Source organism: Rhinatrema bivittatum, chromosome 1 (assembly GCF_901001135.1).
Source record: "Rhinatrema bivittatum chromosome 1, aRhiBiv1.1, whole genome shotgun sequence".
Classification (NCBI taxonomy): Eukaryota; Metazoa; Chordata; class Amphibia; order Gymnophiona; family Rhinatrematidae; genus Rhinatrema; species Rhinatrema bivittatum.
In genome coordinates this window covers 286,116,298-286,140,266 of record NC_042615.1, presented here as the reverse complement: position 1 = coordinate 286,140,266, position 23,969 = coordinate 286,116,298, and the positions used below count along the sequence as shown (strand labels likewise).

The window sequence follows — 23,969 nt, the reverse complement described above, 5'->3', positions numbered from 1 at the left end:
TTCATTTTGTTTATTGTTTGTTTCATTTCTTTTCATTTCTGTATAACAAAAAACAAACAACAAAAGAAACAGAAAACATAAAATGGAAAACAAAAGTAAACAAATGGGTCCACAACCTAAAAAAAACCCCTCCACTTGTGGGCCCTCTCTTATTTCCTTTCAGTCCTCCCCTCCCTAGACTTTCTTATGAATTTATTGCAAATTTCTTCATGGGTCAGGAGCTACCATGGTTGCTTCTACCACACCATTTGCAATAGCAGTAGCTGCAGGGCGGGCACCACAAGGGATTGCTCATGCTCCGTGAAGAAATTTTCAACAAGAGGATAAGAGGGATGGGAACTTGGGAGGAGGATTGGGAGGACTCACGTGGGAGAGTTTGGGAACTCGGGAGGAGGATTGGGAGGACTCACGTGGGAGAGGGAGGAAAGTTTAGCAGTGGTGACAATGTTTGTTTTTTTAAAACCAAAATAAATTAAATTTCATTCAGTATTCTTTCATTTAGCTTTAAAAATGTAATAAAATGGGAACGTGGAGTGAAAATTTGAATATTGAACATGGAATAAAGCTGTTGTGACTGAAAGTAGCTGTTCTGAGAAAGTTATTCCAGAAAACTGTTAGCATTTCATGCACAGCCCAGCTGTTAGTCTGTTACAATGAAATTCACGTGGAAGTCACTAGTAAAATAGCTCACTACTCACATATGTGCAAACCATGCCCCTATCATGCCTTTATCACAGGTATTTTTACTTGTGCAGGCCTATATATATACATGCATGTTACATGTTTATAAAATTTGTATTGTGCACTCGGGCTCCATCTACACACGCGTATGAGCTTTTATGCATGTGTAAGCTTTTGAAAATTCACTTGCAAGGCTACAAGTGGTGTGTTCTTCAGAAAATAATGTGCCATCAATAGTGAACCCATAGGATTTTTTTTTTTTTTTTTAATAAAAATGAAAGCATCCTTGATAAAATGCTTCCATGTATTTTCAATAAGAAAAGTAAAGGGGAAAGTTCCTTTAGGTGTTGCTGTTATAAATAAATCACAAGGGATAAATATTACACATTTTGCATTTCCTCCTTCTGGCTCAAAAATTCCTGAGACATTGATGTGTGTGTGTGTGTGTGTGTGTGTGTTTTGTGCGGGAAGGGACAGTGAGGGGAATGGGGGAGGCCGAGAGTTTCCTCATACAAACTCCATTTGCAAACTGTTTTCAAAATGTGACATTTCCTCAGGGAGCACCTTTGAGACATTGGATGGGAGCAATTTTACAAATTAAGGGGCCGATTTGGAAAGTCTACGCAGGGCCTGTAAGCAACGTTTCCAAAGAGAAAAACCCTGCAGAGTTTACCATTGGAAACACAGGAGCTGGCTGCATGGGTACTTTTATCCACAGAACAGGAGGGCAATATTTGGGGGCCCCCTTCTCAACTTTACCCAGTTAATTGCTTAGTTACCTAGGTAAAATAGTTTGAAAATTGTCTTTCCAGAGGGCCATTTTGAGTCTCCCCACTGAGCTTGCAAGTCCCAGGGGGTATCCCACACCCATGGGACTATATGGGACTGGACTATATGGTCACGTTCACCGAGTACCTGTGTTCTTTGCACCTGCATGGAGGCTGTTTGGAAGTCAAAAGGTGAAAGCACACATGGAGTTTTGAACATGAAATCTCTATGTATGCTTTCTTCCCCCTGACCTAACTCTACCCCTTTTTTTTAGTGAGGGTAAAAGCATGCACGCTGTGAAACAGCTCATATTTACCTGCACACCAGAAGGTGACGTGAGGAGGGGGAGAGATCGTGTGGGATTTTCAAATTGTTTTTTAAGGCTGGTAAGCCCGCATTTACCCACGTATCACTGGGCTTACCCCTTTCTCTAGATTCTAAACAATGTTTCTTGTACCTTATGCTTACAGTGCATCCTATAATGAGGCTTTTCTGCTTCAAACCAATCCGATGTGAATGATTTCCCTTTCCACTGACCCTTAAACAAATGTCAAAAAACAACATAGTTCAAACCTGGCTTTTCTATTTGTCTTCCTCACTGAGAAAGCGCTTTCACAATCCAGTCAGATCATTTGGGAAGAAACCTGGTCTGAGATTCCTCACATGTCACAGAACAATCCAATCACATACTTACAGTAAATGGCATATAAATAATAATTGGGAGAAATTTCACACACATAAAAATAACAGGATTTACATCAATATCATCAGATAGTTTGACACCAGTTAAAACAAAATTAATTGGTAATGTTTATTTTTTCTTCATTTTTTTAGCATAGCGAATGCCAAGAATTGTGGATTAAGTATAGGCTTCCTGCTTCCCGACTGTAAAGCACAGAGGTAGGCAGCCTCCAGTCCCCGTGGACACCAATCTGCTCAGGTTTTTGGTCTATTCCTAATGAATAGGCATGTGGTATGTTTGCATGCACACGGCATCAACTGCCTCATTAGGGATATCCTGAAAACCTGAGCAGATTGGTGTCCACGGGGCCTGGAGGATGCTTAGTGCTGGTGGGCTTGGGTTGTTATGGCGCATAAGTGCACCTCCTTAGTTTCATAAGTATACCTATACTGTGTAATGCACAGCATGTTATTAGCAGTTGTTAATGGAGCACGTCAAATGTAATTTTCCTGTTCAGTCTCGCCCCCACCCTATTACTGTAGGTCCTCCCGTCCTGTGCTGACAGCTGCAATGCCTGCCTCTTTAATTGTTTGATTTTTACAAATTCACTATTTTACTAGAGCCGCACAAGAGATACAAATAGGGCCAGATTTACGTTTCGGGGGAAAGTAAGACACAAAAAGGCTGCCAGTTCTTTGGGAATATTGTGTGAAAGTGCTAAATATAAGAATCAGGCACAGATTGTAGGACATTTTGTCTGGTATATATATTTTTTTTCCTGTGGACTTTCTTTCCTTTCTGAATATGCAGACAATTAAAGAACCTTGGGCAAAAGATGTTTTGAAACTGTGCAAACCAACTGACTTGCAGGTTTTCGTAGGTTTGTGTCCTGCTTTGGGCCAAAATGTAAATCTGTTCTTTAATATTAAGTTCATTCCAGCCGTTGGGCTGCAGCCCTTGCGATCTTTAGTCTGGCTGCAGTGGCTGGCTGGCCTTCCCTGGCTGCTGAGTCAGACTGCCGTCACGCTGAGGCTGGCTTCTCTGCAGGTCTCCAGTCCCCCTTCTCTGCTCGGGACTTTGCTTTTCAACTTCATGAGAAGTTAATGTTTTGCTGTTAATCAGCTGGTGCCAGCATCCCAGTGTTTTTTCCATTTCTGGCAGTCCACTTGCTTCTCCATTATATTCGCAAGGCTCTGCACACCCTGCAGACAAAGTGCAAAACCTGTTATTTAAAGGAATGGGCATGATAGTCGTTAAAGTTTCCTCTACAGGACAGTAAAAAAAAAAAAAAAAAAGACAGTCCAGTCCTTCAGCAGCAATCCCAAAAAACTGAAATGTGCTTTTAGGGAGGGTAATTTTATAACAGCCTGAATTTTCAAATCAGATTTACATGCATAAGTCTTCTTTTAAAATTTGTGGGCTGCCTTGGTATGCATGTGTGTAGAAAGTTTATACTGTACTCCCCAATACCTTTCCACCAGTATATTTACCTGCATGTCCTTCAGAGTGAGGAAACCCACACAAAGATGAGATTTGTACAATGTTCTCTCAACCTAGCTTGATGGACTCTCAACTTGGGTAACATCAAGCTAGGTTGAGAGAACATTGTACAAATCTCATCTTTGTGTGAGTTTCCTCACTCCGAAGGACATCAAATCTTCACAAGAGTGTACTGTTCTAGATGTACGTCTCACTCTGCATGTCAAAATGGACCCTAACCTCCAAAACCACTACCTAAACCTCACCTCGAGTTACTAGGTGGGCCTCCTATAGAGATATAAATACCTAACTACTAGAAAGGCTTTATAGCTGTTCTCTCTCTTTCTCACTCTCAAAAATTGCAATTGATATTATGCATTATGGCTTTGCAAAGCCAGCCCACTGTTACAAAATTCCTGCCCCCCCCCCCCCCCCCCACTAATAACCACTTTCTGTTTTCTATTAAAAATGACCTGCATAAATTTAAAAACTGTACCTCCAATATCTATTTTTGATAAGCAATCAAGTAAAATTGTATCATCTACTATATCAACTGTTGCAGTAAGCTCAAGCATCACTGGGTGGTTTGCTGGCTTAAGTAGTAAATGCCTGGCACTTCCATGTGGAAGGTCCCTGATTTGATCTCTGGATCAGGACTTCGGCTCCCTGGGTTGGCCAGGGCTGAGGCTGCTACAGAGGCAATTTTCACAGCCCTTGGGAAGGAGGAAGGGAGTCATGCTTAAGGTTAACAGTTAAGTGGCCAGATTCAGGGTCCATGGTTTCAGGGTTTTGGAAGGAACCCTAGTGCATGACCCCAGCCCAGGATCATAATTGCAATGACTGAACTAAACATAAATTGGGAGAGGATATATAATAAGGAAAAAATTCCCTAGGTAGTTGTGAATGTTAGCTGATGCCAACAGATCTCAGTTCTGGTTTTGATTAAGCTGGAAGTACAAAGAAGCAGGATGAAACTGCCATGTAAAAAAAAGAAGCAAAATAGGTCATAACTAGGGTTTCCACACCACCCATATCCAATTGTAAGTCACTGGTTTGTAGGAGCATTTATTGAAGTAAACATTTCTCCCTCTGCCAGCAATTCCTAAGTTACAAGGACAAATGGCGACATGTAAATAACCCTTTGCAGTCCTTTTGTCAATCACAGACAAAATGCCTAAGGGTTGATGCCAGTGGATGTTTGTTTGAAAAAAAAGTGTAATCAACCTTATTTATGATAGGTACTTGAGAGCTGTATTTCCTCTTGAAGTGTTAAGTGGGGAACACTGACCTTATCAATACCAATTATGTATATGATTCTATTAGAACAGCAATTCATTAGACAACAGTGAAATTAATAGATATTACTGAAAAGGGAGAATACTAGAATTTATTATAATTACCTTTCCTTGTTCACTTATGAAATACTAATTTATATTTGAACTGACAAATGGTATATCTTTGCATCAGTGCTTAGGTAAGCAATATTTATTTAAACATTTTTATATACCACCTAAAGCAAAAACATTGTACTAGGCAGTTTACAATTACACATTTACCATGTTATACACATAAACACAGTATAATAAATACATAAAATTAAATGAATCAGTAAAATTACTAACAAACAAAATATAGAATAAATGTATAACATTACCAATCATAAAATAAAATAATTACTTATATATTCCCAGTAGCCAATAAAAAGCAAGGGATTCACTAATGAATATTTTTAAAGTGACAGTTTTTATTTAGAGTCTGAGAGAGAGAGAGAGAGAGAGAGAGAAAAGAGGCAGGGGGATATAGAGCACTGAGGTGATGCATACTTGCAGCTTGGCTACAGACCAGAGGGAAAAAAGTGGAAAAGGAATTTTCTTTTGCTGTAGGGAGTTTACCATTTGAATGTTCCCATATTCAACCAGCTGAAACAATCATAACCCCTTTGTTGTTTTTTAGCAAGAGCAATGAAATTGTTATTTATTTATTTACAAATGTGTTGACCACCTCTCCTGAGAGGCTGCAAGGCAGTGTATTTAAGCGAAAATAAATAATACTTAGGAAACCAAACACAAACATATCCTGCCACAAGGCCAGCACCAAAACCTGAGACATTTCCCTAATATTGTACTTTCTGTAATCTGTAACTTACTGACAGGTCAGTCACACTCAAGATCACTGTTTTCAGTTTTTTTCTTTTTTGCGGGCGTTGTGTAATTTCTGTTGAATCCAACACCCCTAATAATTTTCAAAAGTTGGCTCCTATGAATGCGACAAAGTCTTCCTGCTTGAGCCTACTTTTGGAGACAACCTCTCTTAGTTTATACCATTTATTTGGCTGTGCAGTGATTCATTTGGAATAATAATATACCTATGTCCTGCTACTTTTTATAAGACAGTTTCATGCAGAATATCGAGCACGAAACTGGAGGCTAGGCTTTCCACCCTTGAGTTAGTTGTATACGTGCCTCTGCACAGTTGCAGTGCATCATGGGATTCTGCTTGGATGAAAGAGAGATTGGTGGAGGATGCTACAGTGCCAGTTTTGGTTCTTGTCTCTTCTTCCCTTCCCGCTGTTAGTTTTGTGATGAGGAGGTAGGCAGCTGTGCGCAAATGAAAAACTATTTTAAATACTCTTTATTTTTTACATATCTGGGTCTGAGTGTGCCTTGGATCCCTATTGGCCTATCCTGGTTTAGGAACTTAAAATGCTCTAGTCATTTAGAGCTTGTCTTTGAAAGCAACTTACTTTCATAAAACCCTGTTATATATGCGTATAAGTGGCACTTTCAAAATCATTGTATTTTTTTAATTTAGTGTTTTTATTCTGTTTTAATGATGTACACTGCTTTGACCAGGTCTGGTACCTGATATGGTGGTGTAAAAGAATTTAGAAATAAAATAAATATATAAATAAATTTAGGAGAATGTGCATGTAAAAGTATGCATGAAACCTCATTGCACGCATATTTTAATCCATAACAGCAAGAGGCATTCTTGTGTGTGTGTGGGGGGGGGGGATTTAAAGTTGGGGCAGGGAAAGCTGGATTTACGCGCACAAGGCCCTCGTGCACCGGCGCGCCTGTTTTGCATAGGCCGCCGGCGCGTGCAGAGCCCCGGGACGCGCGTAAGTCCCGGGGCTTCGTAAAAGGGGCGTGTCGGGGACGTCGCGTAAATGTCGCGGCGTTTCTGGGGCGGCCCTGGGGGCGTGGTGCCAGCCCGAGGGCATGGTCGAGGCCTCCGGACCAGTCCCTGGGTCAGGTGATGGCGCGCCAGCAGTCCGCTGGCGTGCGCAGATTTACGTCTGCTTTCAGCAGGCGTAAATCTGCCAACAAAGGTAAGGGGGGTTTAGATAGGGCCGGGGAATGGAGGGGAAGGTGGGGGGAGGGCGAAGGAAAGTTCCCTCCGAGGCCGCTCCGAAATCGGAGCGGCCTCGGAGGGAACAGGCAGCGCACGCTGGGCTCAGCGCGCGCAGATTGCACAAATGTGCACCCCCTTGCGCGCGCCAACCCCGGATTTTATAAGATATGCGCGGCTACGCGCATATCTTATAAAACCCAGCGTACTTTTGTTCGCGCGCACAAAATTATAAAATCTACCCCTAGGGGGATCCAAGATGGCGCCGTAAGGAGAGGATGCACCGAGAGGAGCTCCTCACTCATTTCAATTTTCTTTCCTTCCTCGAAAAAGAATGCCTCACACTAAGAGGAAGGGGAAGGTAAGGCTGGTTTCTGCATCCACAGCCTTGCCAGACACCCTCCAACCATCGGTTGAGGGCTTCTTCGGCGCGGCATCAACTTCCACCCCAGAGACGGCCCGCGGAGGCGTCGGGAATGGAGCAAACTCAGACGCCGTTGGGCATTTCAACTTCTCTAAGCCCTGGGGTGCCCAATACTCCCTCTCCCCTACACACGGCGCGATCCCCGAGAAGGCCTGGGCAACGCGGCCGAAGGGGCCCATAGGAGGCCAGGCGGATGTGACTGCTTCTGGATCGGGAGCCATGGGAGCAGCAGCGTCTCTGAACACCAGAGGAGAGCGGATTGAACAACAAAGAACCGCAATGCAGGTCAAGGCGGATGAGAACGCAGCTGCGAATATCATCGGAGGGGGAGAGGAACCGACAGAGGAATGAGAATCTCAGAGGTCTGTCGGAGTCAGGAGGTAAGCCTGGATACCAGTTTCAAATTATCAAGGCCGCAAGTTGTAACATTGGATAGTGTATGGAGTGCCCTGGTTGCTCTAGAAAAAGCAATTGTAACTTTAACTGCAGCTGTAACCAACTTACAACAAAAGGACAGTGAAATTAAACCTATATTGGATTCGCATGATAAGAAGGTTAAAGAAATTGAAGAGACTATGACAAAAGTTCAAGAAGTCCAAGTGAATTTAATTAAAAGTGAGGCTAATACTATGAGAAAGCTGGAAGAGCTGGAAAATTACCAAAGATATCTAAACCTCAGGATACTAAACTTTCCCTCTATAAAATAGATCTCATTGCGTGACCTCTTTAAAAAATATTTGAAGGAAGTTTTACTATTTTCAAATGAGGCTATACCACCTATCACTAAAATATATTTTGTGAAGAAAATGATTGACGGATCCCAGCAAGAACAGAATCCCCCTAATAACATAGGGGTTGATTTAACAGCATTTCTTGAATTTTCTACAATGGAGCAAGTAGAGTTCCGTGGAACAGTATTGTGTACATTTGTTTTTTCTGGGGACTGTGATTTGGTTTTAAAGAGTTTTCTTCGTAATAGAGAAAAGTTGTTTTTCGAGGAGAAAATTAGAATTTACCCAGATATCGCAAGAAATACACAGCAGCGTAGAAAGCAAATGTTACAGATGTGTCAAGAAGCTAGACAACTTGGAGCAAAAATAACAATAAGATATCCTTGTTAATGTTTAATGTATATTAATAATAACAAATATGTGTATTATGATCCTATACACTTGCGATCCTTTATAGATAATTATGGAACTGAGAGCTAAATCCTAGAGTAAGGGCAATATGGATAATGTGCACCTCTTCCTTTTTGATTTCTTTTGACATAGTATTTGGAAAGTAATGATCTTTATAACGTCTGGATCCCCCACATACGTACCTTAACGAAGTTATCTATGAATACAAGAGGGTGATTTGAAATCCTTATTGGCATTGATGTATAATTCATATGTTTTTCTTCTTGTTTTTCACTTGTGGAATGTGAAATAAGGATGGATATAATTGCATTGTATGTTTAAAAAAGTTTGTTAGTCTTATAAATTATGGAAAAAGATTAATAAACATTAAATTTAAAAAAAAAAACAATCTACCCCTAAATGTATAATTATATACAAAACAATAATGCTTACATACAGAAAAAGACAGATAATTATAGAATAAAGAAAACATTTTACAGAAAGCAATTATAAATGTAATCATCAATCTAATAAAAGGAAAACACTTGAAGAAAGGAGGTGGCAAAAAATAGGAGAATAAAGGGAAAAAAGCAAAAAGGAAGAAACTAGTTTAACATGAACAAGCAGCACTACCTATACAATGGATCAATGCATTAATCCTACTGAGAACCAGAGGAAGTTGTTGGACCACATCTGGAATCTAAAAAGTACTTAAATTGTTCAGGCAGATTGCAATATCATGATGCAATATCACACATGTAAAAACATGCATCCAAATTGGGCCCATTTTCAATGCGCGCACTTCCACCTCTCCTGGGCATGCAATGCAATATTCTAATGAGCTACTGCACTAAAAAGGACATGCTAGGAATAAATTGTGCATCCCTAACGCTCAAAAGTATTGGGCACCCAGGAGACATGGCTGTGCACCGGTTAGGAAAATGGACGCTCAATGTGAGCATCTGTTTTATCCCGCAACAGTTCATTTACCCACACAATATACACTGCATGGAGCATGTATATTTTGTTTGTGTATTGTGCACCCCCAAAATTTAATTTTTTTATAATTTTATTCATCACAAGGAGTAGATCTTAGTACTGCAATGATATTAAATAGGAGAAACCACAGAAAAATAGTATTTTTTGTTTTTTAGTTGAGCTCTTGACACATGTGAAGACTTTACACTAGCTTTGGGGCTGGCATTAAATTTGCTGTGTTAAAAAGTGTGATTTTTTGCATCAGGGGTAATAGCTAATAGCCTCATCTACAAGGTATTTACAAGTCATTGGCACTATTAGCTACGCATTTGTTTGGACGCACATTTTGGATGTACTAATCCCCTTATTGCATCGGGTATAAGTCTAGCACATTTGAAACGCATGTCCAGCTGCGGGTTAACCTGTGCACTTGGCTGAGCACACTTTATTGCATCAGCCTAAGAAAGAAAACATAATTATTATGATATCTAATGATGCACTTGCAAGGATATCAGAGTAAATCAGATTTGTACTGCGTAAGACAGGGTATTTTAAAATGGGCATGCCACGCCATGACCAGTTTCACATGTTCATCCACCACTTCTCTTAGTCTACAGTTAATTCCTCCAAACCCCCCTGGTTTAATAGCCTGCACTCCCCTAGTTACCCCAACCCCTTTAAACCCCTCCGAAATTGCTGTTTTTATTTTAAACTTACACCTCCTCTGTAGCAGAAGTAAACTTACCTGGCAGTGGACCTGGGCGCGTAAGTATTTATGAGCACATCTTTGGCCATGCCCTGAAATGCTTATGCCCCACCTAGGCCATGCCCACACTATGCCCCTTTTTGAAATGGAGTGAGATGTGAGCACTGCAAGAGATACACTTGCATCTAATCGGCTTTTAAAATCTGGTCGGCGCGAGGAAGCCCGACTTGTGCTCAAATCACCTCATTGATGCGCACACCGGGTTTATGAAATTCACCTTAAAAGTAGCATATATCAAAGCCCATTTCCAAAGCCCATTTATGCGTGTAAAGCCTTTTGAAAATTCATCCCTATGCCGTGAATTTCCAAAGGAGTTATGCATGTAAAAGTAGCAATTTTCAAAAGTTCATTTACGCATGTAAATCCTTTTGAAAATGATCTACAGACTTTTTCAAATTAAAAAGTATGTGCAGAAATACTGACAGTGCTCCAACTCCAAACCCCCCTCCTTCCCAGGAATGCTTCTCAGTGCATGTAAAAGTATGTACTAAACTGGGTAATATGTGTATTTTTATGTGCACTTAGCCCATCAGCTAAATATATAGATTACCTGTGCACATTATACCTTTACTTGCTGCAGTATGGAATATCGGGTAATATGGTTCATGACTACCATGTAGGGATGTGCATTGTTTTTTGATGATTTAAAAAAATCGTCAAAAGAGTCGCGATACAATAGAAATTCCCCTGATTTATCGTGAAAAATCGTAAATCGGGGGAGGGCAGGAAAACCGGCACACCAAAACATCCCCTAAACTCACCCCGACCCTTTAAAATGAATCCCCCACCCTCACGAACCCCCCTTTTTAAAATAGGCCTGAATCACGTAGGCTTTTGAAAATCCGGGCCTTAGTTTTTGGGTACTTGCCAGGTTCTTATGGCCTGGATTGGCCACTGTTGGAGACAGAATGCTGGGCTTGATAGACCCTTGGTCTGACCCAGTATGGCATGTTCTTATGTTTGTGGTAGACCAAGTACAGAGGAGGAAGAAACCTCAGATTATCAACTTTCATCCCAGGGAAGTGGAAGTCTTGGTTCATAAAATGGCTTCACATATCCCACAGCTCTATGAAGAGCAGGTTAGCACCACTGGGAAACGCAGGAAGCATCTGATATTGCATCAAGTTCAAACTGCTGTTAATAAGATTGGTATGGCACACAGGGAGGTGAAGGCAGGAACTCAAAAGCATGTGAAGAGTTAAAACAATACAGGTGGTCTTCAAAGTAGCCAGGATAAGGCACCATGCCAGAGACATTTGAGGGCGTGGTGGGGGACACTACTTGTAGAATATCTAAATCTCTGGAGGGGATGTCTGCCTACTGCAGAGACTGTTTAAGAGGAGCTGGAATCAGGATTTAGCTCTCATCCTGGTAAAAGACAAATCTTAGAAAAATGTATAAATCTAACATTTATAGGACTCAAACTAAGGCTACATGCAAGCCTGCACTTCATAGGACAGAATGAATACCTGTATAACTTGGTATTGATACTGTAATATACTTGATATATATTTAGTTATCATAAGCAAGGTTAATGTTATTGCTAGTCTTCTGTAGGCATGCTCAGAGAAAAAGATTCATTTTGGTTCATTCATTTTTTCATGGGCACCTCAATTTGTTTCATTAGTTTAAAAATTATTATTTGTTTTATTTTTTTTTATTCATTCATTCATTTGCCATTAAAGTCAATAGGGAAAGCACTGCAGCCTGTTTTGAGCTTCAGAATTGAGGTTCTCTCATTAATTCTAATGAAATTTGTGGGAAGACATCATCAGAAGGGAAAAAGAACTCCAAGGCATATAGACTATGGCAAAGAGTCACCATAAGTGACATGAATAGTCTAAGGTACTGTTAATGAGCAAAGGGATACAAGTAGTGGCAGTTCTCAAGGTATTTTTAGAGGAGCAAAGCATCAGCAAGAAAACGAAGAACACCCCAAGGTTTCAAAAGAGGGCACCAACAACAGTGATATAAAACCTCAAAAGCAGCACAAGAAGCAAACTGGCACCAAGAATGGCATCAGCATTTTAAGGGTCCATGAAGGGGGATACAAGGCAGAAAAGACAACAGGGAAGAGGAAGTGACATCATGGTCCTGCATGGTCGCATAAGTTGTATGCATGGCTCAGTGAAATAAGTGCAAAGGAACAGGATTTCAGAAGTGAAATGACTCCCCTTATGTAGGACACACAAGCTTGACTGACCAGGTATTTTGACTCATTGAAAAACCGGGGAAATAAAATCATATTTTGGAATGTGCGAGTCAGGAGTGCAGTGCACTAGCAAAGTTAAGGAATCACATGTGCAGGCCGACTGGAACTGAGATGGTGCTAGTCAGAATGAAAGTACAAGGAACGCAATGCAAGCAACCTCATGGGGAGAGCTGAAGTGTTGATTCTGTGAATTAAAAGAGAACTTGACTGGGGTAAATGAGTTTTACCATGGCCATGATTACAGAGCTGCATGGCAACATTATGGTGGGTGGCCATATTGATGAGATTGAACAGAGGACCATGCAGAGCAGCTGGTGGGCCTCACCAAGGAGACAGAGCAGACTAACCCTGCAGAGGTATGGAATAAGTTAGAGAATCTGGAGAATCAGCTGCAATTCACATCCGAGGTCTACCGGAAAGTAGTATATGGATTGTATAGAAGTGGTCCAAAGGATTTAACTCAAAGGATTTAACTCACTCCACTATGAATAGGAGATCTGAGATCCCAGCAATGCCCCAGACATCACAACTGAGTGAGTGCATAGAGTACTGGATCCCAAAAACCAAATCTGCTAAAAGACATACTTGTCTGCTATAGAGATTTCCCCACCAAGGTCTCTATGGTGAGACCACACCTTGAATACTGTGTACAATTCTGGTCGCTGCTTCTCAAAAAAGATATAGTTGTGATGGAGAAGGTACAGAGATGGTGATGGAGAAGGTACCAAAATGACAAAGGGGATGGAACAGTTCCCATATGAGGAAAGACTAAAGAGGTTAGGGCTGTTCAGATTGGAGAAGAGACGGCTGAAGGGGGATATGATAGAGGTCTTTAAAAACATGAGAGGTCTAGAACGGGTAAATGTGAATTGGTTATTTACTCTTTTGGATAATAGAAGGACTAGAGGGCACTCCATGAAGTTAGCAAGTAGCACATTTAAAATTAATTGGAGAAAATTCTTTTTTCACTCAACGCACAATTAAACTTTGGAATTTGTTGCCAGGGGATGTGATTTGTGCAGTTAGTGTAGTTGGGTTTAAAAAAGGTTTGGATAAGTTCTTGGAGAAGTCCATTACCTGATATTAATCAAGCTGATTTAGAAAATAGTAGGGATGTGAATCTGTACCAGAATTTGTTCCGGTATCAGTATCGTGGACTCGTGAGAAATTCAATTTCCTGTGGTCCAAACGTTTTTTCTTTTTATCGGCTGCGCCAGAGCTGAAAAACAAAAACCCCACCCTGACCCTTTAAATCTAATTAGTTAGAATCTCCCACCCTCCCGACCCCCCCAAAACTTTCTTAAAGTACCTGGTGGTCCAGCGGGGGTCCAGGGAGCAATCTCCTGCTCTCGGGCCATCGGCTGCCAGTAAACAAAATGGTGCCAATGACAAGTTGCCCTTACCATGTAACAGGGGCTATCGGTGTCATTGGCCAGCCCCTGTCACATGGTAGGAGCAATGGATGGTCGGCGCCATCTTAAAAAATGGCGCGGGCCATCCATTGCTCCTACCAATGGGGCCCGCGCCATTGGTAGGAGCCAGCCAATGGCACCGATAACCCCTGTCACATAGTAAGGGCAAAGGGCCATCGGCGCCATTTTGATTAGTGGCAGCTGAGGCCCGAGAGCGGGAGATCGCTCCCGAGACCCCCGCTGGACCACCAGGTACTTTAAGAAAGTTTTGGGGGGTCGGGAGGGTGGGAGATTCTCATTAATTAGATTTAAAGGGTCAGGGTGGGGTTTTTTTGTGTGCCCTTTCTTCCCCCCTCCCCCAAAACTATAAGAAAACCACACGAAAAATTGTGTGGGGTTTTCCTATCACTTTCGGTGACCCCCTGATATCTGACGGATCAGAAAATATTCTACGATATTTTCATCCGTCAGAAAAATGATTCACATCCCTAGAAAATAGCCACTGCTATTACTAGCATCAGTAGCATGGGATATATTTAGTTTTTGGGTACTTGTCAGGTACTTGTAGTCATGATTGGCCACTGTTGGAAACAAGATGCTGGGCTTGATGGTCCCTTGGTCTGACCCAGTATGGCAATTTCTTATGTTTCTTAAGGAGTAAATAATAAGAAAAGCCCAAACAATGAGTACTGTTGTGTGGGAAGAACACCGGTTGGAAATTTTCAATGATCTATTGTCAGTGACTCAGATGGTTCAGAGAGATGGAGGTGGTCACAGAGGTCTTAAAACAAGGAAATGTGCTATATTGATGGCAACTGCTGTTCTGTCTCCTCTTCACCTTGGAGAGAAATCAGTGGAGGAGGGTCATAAGGCCTTGGTGAGAGTGGGACTAAGAGCAGAAGGATCTGCAGAGGATGAGCAGATTGAAAAAGCATGGGAAAAACTGCTAGCGAAAAGTGAAATGGTAAAGGGTCCCAGTTGGCAACAAAAGAGGGGGCAAACGATGAGTGGCCCAGGAGAGTTGCTTGAGAATTGAAATGTCTACTGGGGAGACCCTGGGGGCAACATAAAGTAATGGTGCTCCATTACTGTTCCTGTGGTTGATGTAGATTGTTCGTTACCATTTCTTGAAAGAGGGGGACTCTGATACCAGTTTATTAAGAGCGAAGTCCAGAAGGGAAGTAAGGCTTGGAGGGCTGGTGCATCACTCCTCTGCACTATTGTCTGCTCAAGAGTAGGGAGCAGTCGAGACTTTGGTATGTTACAGGAGGGGGTGGGGGTAAAGGGATTGGAGGATGGCTTCATGGAGGGGCAGGGATGGGATATGAGTAGAGGGGACATAGGGGATGGAGGGGAAATAGGAGCTGGGGGGAGGAGAGAGCATGGGGTGCAAGGCAGAGAGTGGGGAGTACACGGGGGTATAATGTTTGAGGCTTGAACACACAAATGAAATTACAATTGTTTCTCAAGGAGATCCGCCGAAGTGCTGCAGATATTATCTTCTTCAGGAAACGCATCTGAGGAGGAGAAATGAAAGTCTAATGAGATTCCAAGGGTAGAACTTGGGGGTATTCACCTCTAACTCAGGAAAGCAGACTTGTAGAGTGGGAATACTTTTTTGTAGCAATAATAACACTCAGATCCTTGAAGAGGGACACAAAGGGGCGCTAACGTTTTCTTAATATTGTTTCCAGGGGAGAAGCACTATGCATTGCCACCATTTATGCTTCAAATGTTACACAGAAACATAGAAATGATGGTAGAAAAACTTATGGTAGTATCTGCTGTGCCGTACAGGCCACCCCCATTTTTACCAGTTTCCCAGATTGTAAAAGTCAGGACCCTTGTTGGTTGCTGTCTGAGTCCAATTCCCCATTATCTCTTGCCATTGAAGCAGAGAGCAATGTTGGAGTTGCATCAAAAGTATCAGGTTTATTGTTAAGGGTAGTAAGCTCTGCATCAGCAAGTTACCCTCACGCTTATTTGTTTTCTCAGACCATAAAATTTGATGTCCTTGTTGGTTGCTGTCTGAATCAAATTCCCCTTTTCCTCTTTTGCCCCTGCCATTGAAGCAGAGAGGGATAATAGAGTTGCATCAATAGTATGAAGTTAAGGATAGTAACCACCACACCAGCAAGTTATCCCCATGCACTCTTTTCCTCATTTCCATCCTCTAGCCTTTAGGGATCCTCAGTGTTTATCCCATGCCCCTTTTAACTTTTTCTCTCTTTTTGTCTTCACCATCTCTTCTAGAAGGGCATTCCAGGCATCCACCACCCTCTCCATGAAGAAATAGTTCCTGACGTTGGTTCTGAGTCGTCCTTCCTGGAGTTTCTTTTCATGACCCCTGGTTCTACTAATTTCTTTCCAGCGGAAAAAATGTGTTGATTGTGCATCATAAAACCCTTTCAGGTATCTGAAGGACTGTATCATCTTTCCCCTGCACCTCTTCTCCTCCAGGATATACATATTTAGGTCCTTCAACCTCTCCTCATAAGTCATTTGATGGAGACACCACCCCCCCCCCACCCCCACCCCATTTTGGTCACCCTTCTCTGGACTACCTCCATCCTGTCTCTGTCCCTTTTGAGATATGGTCTCCAGAACTGAACATAGTATTCTAGGTGAGGCCTCACCAAGGACCTGTACAAGGGGATTATCACCTTCTTTTTGTTACTGATTATTCCTCTCTCTATGCAGCCCAGCATTCTTCTGGCTTTAGCTATCACCTTGTCACATTGTTTCACCATCTTCAGATCGCTAGATACTATCACAACAACCTTTCACCCCTCATCACATACAGCTCTTTTGAATTACCGCACCCCAGATGCAGGACTCTGCACATCTTGGCACTGAATCTCAACTTCCATATCTTCGATCTCTGTTCAAGCTTCCTTAAATTGCGTCTCATTCTCTGTACTCCTTCCTGTGTGTCCACTCTGTTGCAGATCTTACTATCATTCACAAACAGACAAACTTTACCTTCTATCTCTTCCACAATGTCGCTCACAAAGATATTGAACAGAACCGGACCTAACACCAATCCTTGTGGCACTCTGCTTAACGCTGTTCATTCTTCAGAGTAGGTTCCATTCACCATCACATGCTGTCTTCTATCTGTCATCCAGTCTGTAATCCATGCCACCACATTTGCGCTCATTCCTAGGCTTCTCATTTATTCATAAGCCTCCTATGCGGGACAGTATCAAAAGCTTTGCCGAAATCCAAGTAGATCACATCGAGTGCTCTTCCTCGATCCAATTCTTTAGTCACCCAATCAAAAAAATCAATCAGATTTGTCTGACCTTCCCCTGGTGAATCCGTGCTGTTGCAGATCGAGCAGGTCACCAGATTGTAGGTAGTTCACTATCCTTTCTTTCAGCAGGGTCTCCATTAATTTTCCCACCACCGAGGTGAAAATAACCGGCCTGTAATTTCCAGCCTCCTCTCTGTTCCCACTCTTGTGAAGCGGGACCACCGCTTCACAAGAGTGGGAACTCTCCAGTCACTCGGCACCACTCCCGTTTCCAGGGATCTATTGAACAGGTCACTCAGCGGACCCCCCCAGCACATCTCTGAGCTCTCTCAGTATCCTTGGATGAATCTCATCAGGCTCCATGGCTTTGCCCACTTTCAGTTTTCCTAGCTCTTCCCATTCATACTCTTCCATAAACAGGGTTTCATCAAATCCACCCCATCCACAGCCTTGTTAACCAGCGATGGTCCTTCTCCAGGGTCTTCCTTAGTGAACACCGAACTGAGGTATTTGTTTAGTATTTCTGCCTTTTCTTTGTCTCCTTCCACACATTGATCCTTTTCACCTTTCAGTTTCACTATACCACTTCGGACCTTTTTCCTTTCTTTGATGTACCTGAAAAAACTTTTGTCACATCTCTTTACCTCTTTGGCAATCCTTTCATCCGCCAGACTTTTTGCTTTCCTGATTACTTTCTTCGTTTCTCTTAGTTTAACCAGATATTCTTCCCTGTGTTCCTTTTTTTGGGATCCTTTATATTTCTTGAAAGCTGTTCTTTTTATTTTTATTTTATCAGCCACATCCTTTGAGAACCAGATAAGTTTCCTATTTCTCTTGCTTTTGTTTATTTTTCTAATATAAAGATTAGTTGCCTTTGTAATTGCTCCTTTTAGTTTGGCCCACAGTTGTTCCACCTCTCCCATTTTCTCCCAGTCTTCAAGTTCCATCTCAAAGAATTTTCCCATTTCAGCAAAGTCCGTATTTTTGAAGTTCAAAACTCGGCTCTTCATGTGACTTCTCTGTATCCTATTTGCAATATCAAACCATATTGTTTGATGATCACTGGTTCTAAAGTGGGCCCGCACCTGGACATTTGAGACGCTATCCCTGTTTGTGAATACTAAGTCGAGAATAGGTCCCTCCCTAATGTGTTCCATTACAATTTGTTTGAACAGAGCCCCTTGCAGGGTATCCACTCTCTCTCTGCTTCTGTTAGATTCTGCAGAAGGGAATCCTCCAGTCTACATCTGGCAGATTAAAATCTCCAACAATCAGCACATCTCCCTTTCTTCCCACCTTTTGGATGTCCTCAATCAGCTCTCTGTCTAGTTCTTCCATTTGAGTCATAGGTCTGTAAACCACTCCAGTAAAAATGGATGCACCAACCTCTTTTTTTAGGATGGCCCAAAATGCTTCTTCTCTACTCCCTATTCCTTGCAGTTCAGTTGCCTGGATATTGTTTTTGACATAGAGAGCTACTGCTCCCCCTTTTCTGTCCTCTCTGTCCTTCCTTAACAGGTTATAGCCCATTATGGTCATATCCCAATCATGAGATTCCGTGAACCAGGCCTCTGTGACAGCAACAACATCCAAGTCCACCTCCACCATTAGGGCTTGCAGGTCTGGGATTTTATTTCTCAAACTATGAGCATTTGTGCTCTCTGCTCTCCAGTTTCTCTCGTTCTGTTTACTGCTTTTCTTGGATTTGCTTTTTGCCTTACTTAGCTGACTTTTGTTATCTCTTTCACCCTTTTACTTTGTTTTTGTATTTGGTTTTGTTTTTGTTGTTGTTGAGAGGTGACATTCCAATGTCCCCCTGCCACCCTCGTCATTTAGTTTAAATGCCTTATGGCATAGGATTTGAATTTATCCCTTAGTATCCTTAGTATGGGAAAGGATAGTCAAGGGAAGTCCCTGTTAAAGATCCAGCGCTTGAGTGTAACCTGGAACAGTTAACGGATCTTGAGGAATGTTTCTAAACACATGAGGACCATTAAGCTAAATTGTTATGTATTTTTATGATTCACAGAATCAACAAGCTTACCATGTAACTAAGATATGTTCTTATTGCAAACGTTTACAGTGGCAGTCACATAGCATGTGTCTGAAAATGGAAACATGCTCAAGAGAGGAAAATAGAAAGGTACACAGTGTGCAATATTAAATGTTAAACAGTAATAAGACAGGCCGAAAAAAGCATTTGAGAAGCATCTTTACTAAGAAATAAAAAACTTAATGATAATTTTTTAATATGCATTAGAAGCAGAAATCCTGCCGCATAGAATGGGACCACTGGATGATCAAGATATAAAAGGCACACTCAAGTAGATACATTGCAGATTCTTTGCTCTTTAGCCTTTGCTAAAGAGCAAACAACTTTAGCCTTTGCTAAAGTTGTTTGGAAGTTCCCAAACCAGAGATATTCTTTTCAGAGGATAAAGCTTCCAAATTGGCTCAAACTGAGGTGATTAGTTGAGGGGATTTTAGAAAAAAGTGAGATATTAAGCAGAAGTGAACTATCTGGAGCATGCAGCATTCACCCAAGGGTTATACAGGAACTTAAATATGAAATTGCAAAACTGCTAACAATATGTAAATCTATCTCTAAAATCAGTGTTGGAGTCAAAGGACTGAACAGTTGGGTATGGGATACCGATCTTCATAAAGAGCTCTAAGGGTGATCCAGGAAATTACAGACCAATTTTTCCAGAACTGCTGCTCTGGAAAAATTGGTAGAATCATTAATCACAGAAAAAAATGTTGGGGAAGAAATGAGATGGACTTCTGCAAAGCCATTTTTCGTTAACCTGTTGGAATTCTTTCCAAGTGCTAACGAGCATGTCGATAAGAAGGATACAGATGATATAATACACTTAGATTTAAATAAAACAAACAAAAAACCTTCAGATATGGTCCCTCACTAAAAGCTCTTCATGAAACTAAATTGTCATGAAATAAGAGGAAAACACCTTTCATGAATCAAAAACTGGGCGAAGGCTAGGAAACAAAAAGTTTTGAAAGTTTTCATGAAAATCAGACACAAAGTATGATAGCCAGACTTCTGAAGTATTATAAATTGACAGCATGCTGAATAGGCAGTATATAAATGCATATTTTTCATTGAAATTATAACAATAATACCCCGAATAGACCTATCAAAATTTTTGGTAAAGTAATTGCGAAAGGAAGAACGGACTTCTGCTCACCCAGACGTGAGGGGCAGGGGGCGGGACATGGCTCTTTTGTCTCACAGACAACTAGATCCACAACTCGACAGTTCTTGTGCCCACTGTGTTCCATCACAACAATGAACTGCAAGGAAAAGAAAGGAACATAAATGTTATGCACCATGGACATGCCTGATTTTTGATGGGTGAAAAATACATTCTTTGAAAGTTGGGTGTCATTTAGCAACTGTATTTAAGGGAGTTGTGAATGCAACATGGTGCTTAGATGTCAGAGTTGCAAACCATGGTTCCCCTACTCACCTGAGTAGCTAGAGTTCACACTCTTGAGTGTAAGCTCTTCAGGAAAGGGGCAGTGAAACAACAATAGTCATTTTGTAAAGTGCTATATATAGTAAGGGTAATATGTATGTCTTCAATAAGTAGGTCCAGAGGTGCTAAGCGGTTTCTCCTATTATGAAACAGTCACTGCAAGAAACAGTTTACTATTTATACACAGAAAATATGTATAGGGAGGGCAATATTCAAAAGTCATGTACTTATCTAAATGCCTACTTACCTGGGTTCAGCAAAGTATCTCACCTGTAACAGATGCTCTCTGTAGCCACGCAAGTGAGTGATGTCATCTGACAGCACCAAAATGGAAAACTGTCAGAGCTCAGAAAAACTAGAGAGATCTTTCTGAGCACAAGCAGATCTTCCAACACAGGCACCACTGCACAGATCTCCTCAGTCTTTCTAGCAAGCTGACCTTCAACTCTAAGAGGAGGAGGAGGAGGGTGAGACTGTGTGGCTGATTTGCCCTACTTTCTATGAAGAACATCTGTTACAGGTGAGCAACTGATTTTCTCCATGGACAAGCAGGACAAGGATCAGCAAACACAAGTTGGGTCTCCCAGGCTGAAAACTGCATAGAAATCCTTATTCAATGTGAATCCTGACAGAGTTAGTTTCAATCTTGATTTAAAAAGGCATCACAGTTATTGAAATAACAAAGAAATAGACATGTAAAGGGATCTTTTAGACAAGAAGAGCACCAGATAGTAAACTTTTTCCATTTGAAGAAATAAGCTCATCTTGTTGAGTATTTTCTAGATGCAAGAAGAACTTTGCCCACTTCAGAAGGCAAATGTAAAGAAGATATTGGCTTGCTTTCAACATCCATGTAGTTAGAGCCAATGACTCAAGGTCAGGATGTAGAGGATTCCCCCCACTCTGTGTGATTAGGAATGGGAATATGCATAATTGTTCTGGATACTGAACAGCAAGGTCAAAAATAGGCAATTACAATCCTTTGATCCCTTTCTTTTCTAAAATTTGGAACTTCTTTGATTATAAGTTTAATTGGGGAAACACACAGCCGTGCTTGACACCACATGCTTGAGAAGACTTATGCAGCCAAATTTTCCTTTATTGAAATCCTGGAACAGTACCTGGTGACCTTGATGTTTAATGCTGTCGCAAAGAAAAATATGATTGAAGGGTCCCCCAAGTCAGAAAAGTTCCTGTGTTATTTATTTAGCCATTTTATATATCATCATCATTCCAAATAAAGATCTCAACGGTTTACAACATGACATGACGTCAAACAAAAACAAAACAACATCACCAGGTAAGTTGACTGAATAAGGTCAAACAACATAGGGGGTCATTTTCCAAGGCTGGTAAAGGATTATCATGGTTCATGATGTTTCGGGGGGGGGGAAGAGAAGGAAGGAGAGAGAGAGAGAGAGTGAAAGACTAACCATAATACACTCACACTAGATAGGTATTTATATCTCTATGGGAGGCCCACCTAGTAACTCGAGGTGAGGTTTAGGTATTAGTGTAGGGGTTAGGGGCCACTTTGACATTCAAAGTGAGATGTACGAACAGAACTAGTGCTCTCTTGTGAAGATTTATTTATTTTATTTATAACTTTTCTATACCGAAGTTCAAATAACAGAGTTAATTATCATTCTGATTTGATGACCTTTGGAGTGAGGAAACTCACCCAAAGATGAGATTTGTGTAGTGTTCTTTCAACCTAGCTTGATGTTACCCAGGTAGAGAGTCCATCAAGCTAGGTTGAGAGAACATTGCACAAATCTCATCTTTGGGTGAGTTTCCTCACTCTGAAGGTCATCAAATCTTCACAAGAGAGCACTGTTCTGTTTGTACATCTCACTTTGAATGTCAAAGTGGCCCCTAACCCTTACACTAATACCTAAACCTCACCTCGAGTTACTAGGTGGGCCTCCCATAGAGATATAAATACCTATCTAGTGTGCAGGCATTATGGTTAGTCTCTCTCTCTCTCTTTTTCTCTCTCTCTCTCACTCCTTGACTGGCTCTCCAGGAGCTTAAACATGGTCCTCCCCAGTGGCTATATGTAGGAAATACATCAATTCTGGCACTTATTGTGAAAAAGTTATTGCAATTTGCACTAAGATAGCTCTCTTCTGATGAATGTCCCCCACTGCTATAACCACTAGGCTACTCCTCCACTCCAAACAATGAAAAAAGGAATAAAAATCTTAAAAACAAAGAGAAGGCACAAGCTGCCATCTTCTTCTGGCATGCAGAATGCATGGCTTCCAGGGAAATCACAACTCCCAGTGATGTGCCATGTCATCACCACTGCTATTTCCTTAATTTAGACGCCTGGTTCTGCAACTGTTGTGCTGAGAGCTAACAATAACACACAGACAAATGTCTGTTACACATCCAGGGCATGGGGGGGTCACAGCAAAACCACTCCCTGATTCCTGCTGTCATTTAGTATATTTCAGATGTGAATTATTTGATGGCTTAATGTCAAGTGGATCGCTAATGCTCTTTGATGCTGCCTGCATTTTCCCCTCATACCTTACCTCAGGCCTGCTGCTGGTAGGTGTTTGGCTCTCACTCCTGTTATCCTGCACACTCTTCTTATGCAGCCTCTGGCTTCTGAAAAGGAAACGCAGATGGAACATTACAGCCCTCCCTGTGCATCCCAACCAGGAGATATGCTCTTCTTTATTCATTCATTACAATTTGTATGACTTAATCACACTTATTACATTACTGCGCTAATTGTATGTAGAAACGTTCTCTACTCACCTACTTTGCCAATGATCTTTTATTGTATTCACCCATTACACATGCACATTCTTTTGTTCCTAATTTAGTAAATCTTTTTGCCATAAATTTTTAATGATTGAAAAATGCAAACTACCTAAATATAATAGGAAGAAAAATAAGTCACATTAGCTTGATTACTTTCGCACTATGTTTTGCACTAGGTCTAGAAAATACTTGTTCAGAAGCAGTAGTGAGTGGCAATGTGTGGAGGCTGCAGTCCAGACTCTGGGACCCCCTCACTCTACTGGTAATAATCCCCTCACCTTAGCTCTATCACTCACCTAGAAAGGAAACTCTAGCAAGGGCCAGCTGAGCACTCATGTATGATGGGTTGCAAAAACTTTTCCCAATTCCTGAATGCTCCATATGCACATGGCTAATGCTACTCCACTTCAAAATACTGTGGTTAGCTTAGCTGCTACTTTGGCATTCTCTGCCAGCAATGCAGATTCTTGAGTTGGTAAATTTAGTTCAAGAAATTGCAAAGCACCGACATAAGAGCTCCACAGTCGGATGTCACTGAGACAATTTCAATAAAGGTTTTCACAACAA

At 41.4% G+C, this 23,969-nt stretch overlaps 1 protein-coding gene across 2 annotated transcripts in view; it reads right to left on the bottom strand.

Annotated features, from left to right (window-relative positions):
- Window positions 1-852: 852 nt before the first annotated feature.
- EGF (epidermal growth factor) overlaps window positions 853-23,969 on the bottom strand; it is a 208,156-nt gene continuing 185,039 nt past the window's right edge. For both annotated transcript variants that reach the window (XM_029596110.1, XM_029596117.1), the window contains 3 exons: window positions 23,168-23,243; window positions 20,337-20,442; window positions 853-3,333 (listed from right to left, as the gene is read on the bottom strand). In XM_029596110.1, the coding sequence (XP_029451970.1) occupies window positions 3,098-3,333; window positions 20,337-20,442; window positions 23,168-23,243 (418 nt within the window). In that variant the 3' untranslated portion in view covers window positions 853-3,097. The remainder of the gene's footprint in view (window positions 3,334-20,336; window positions 20,443-23,167; window positions 23,244-23,969) is intronic.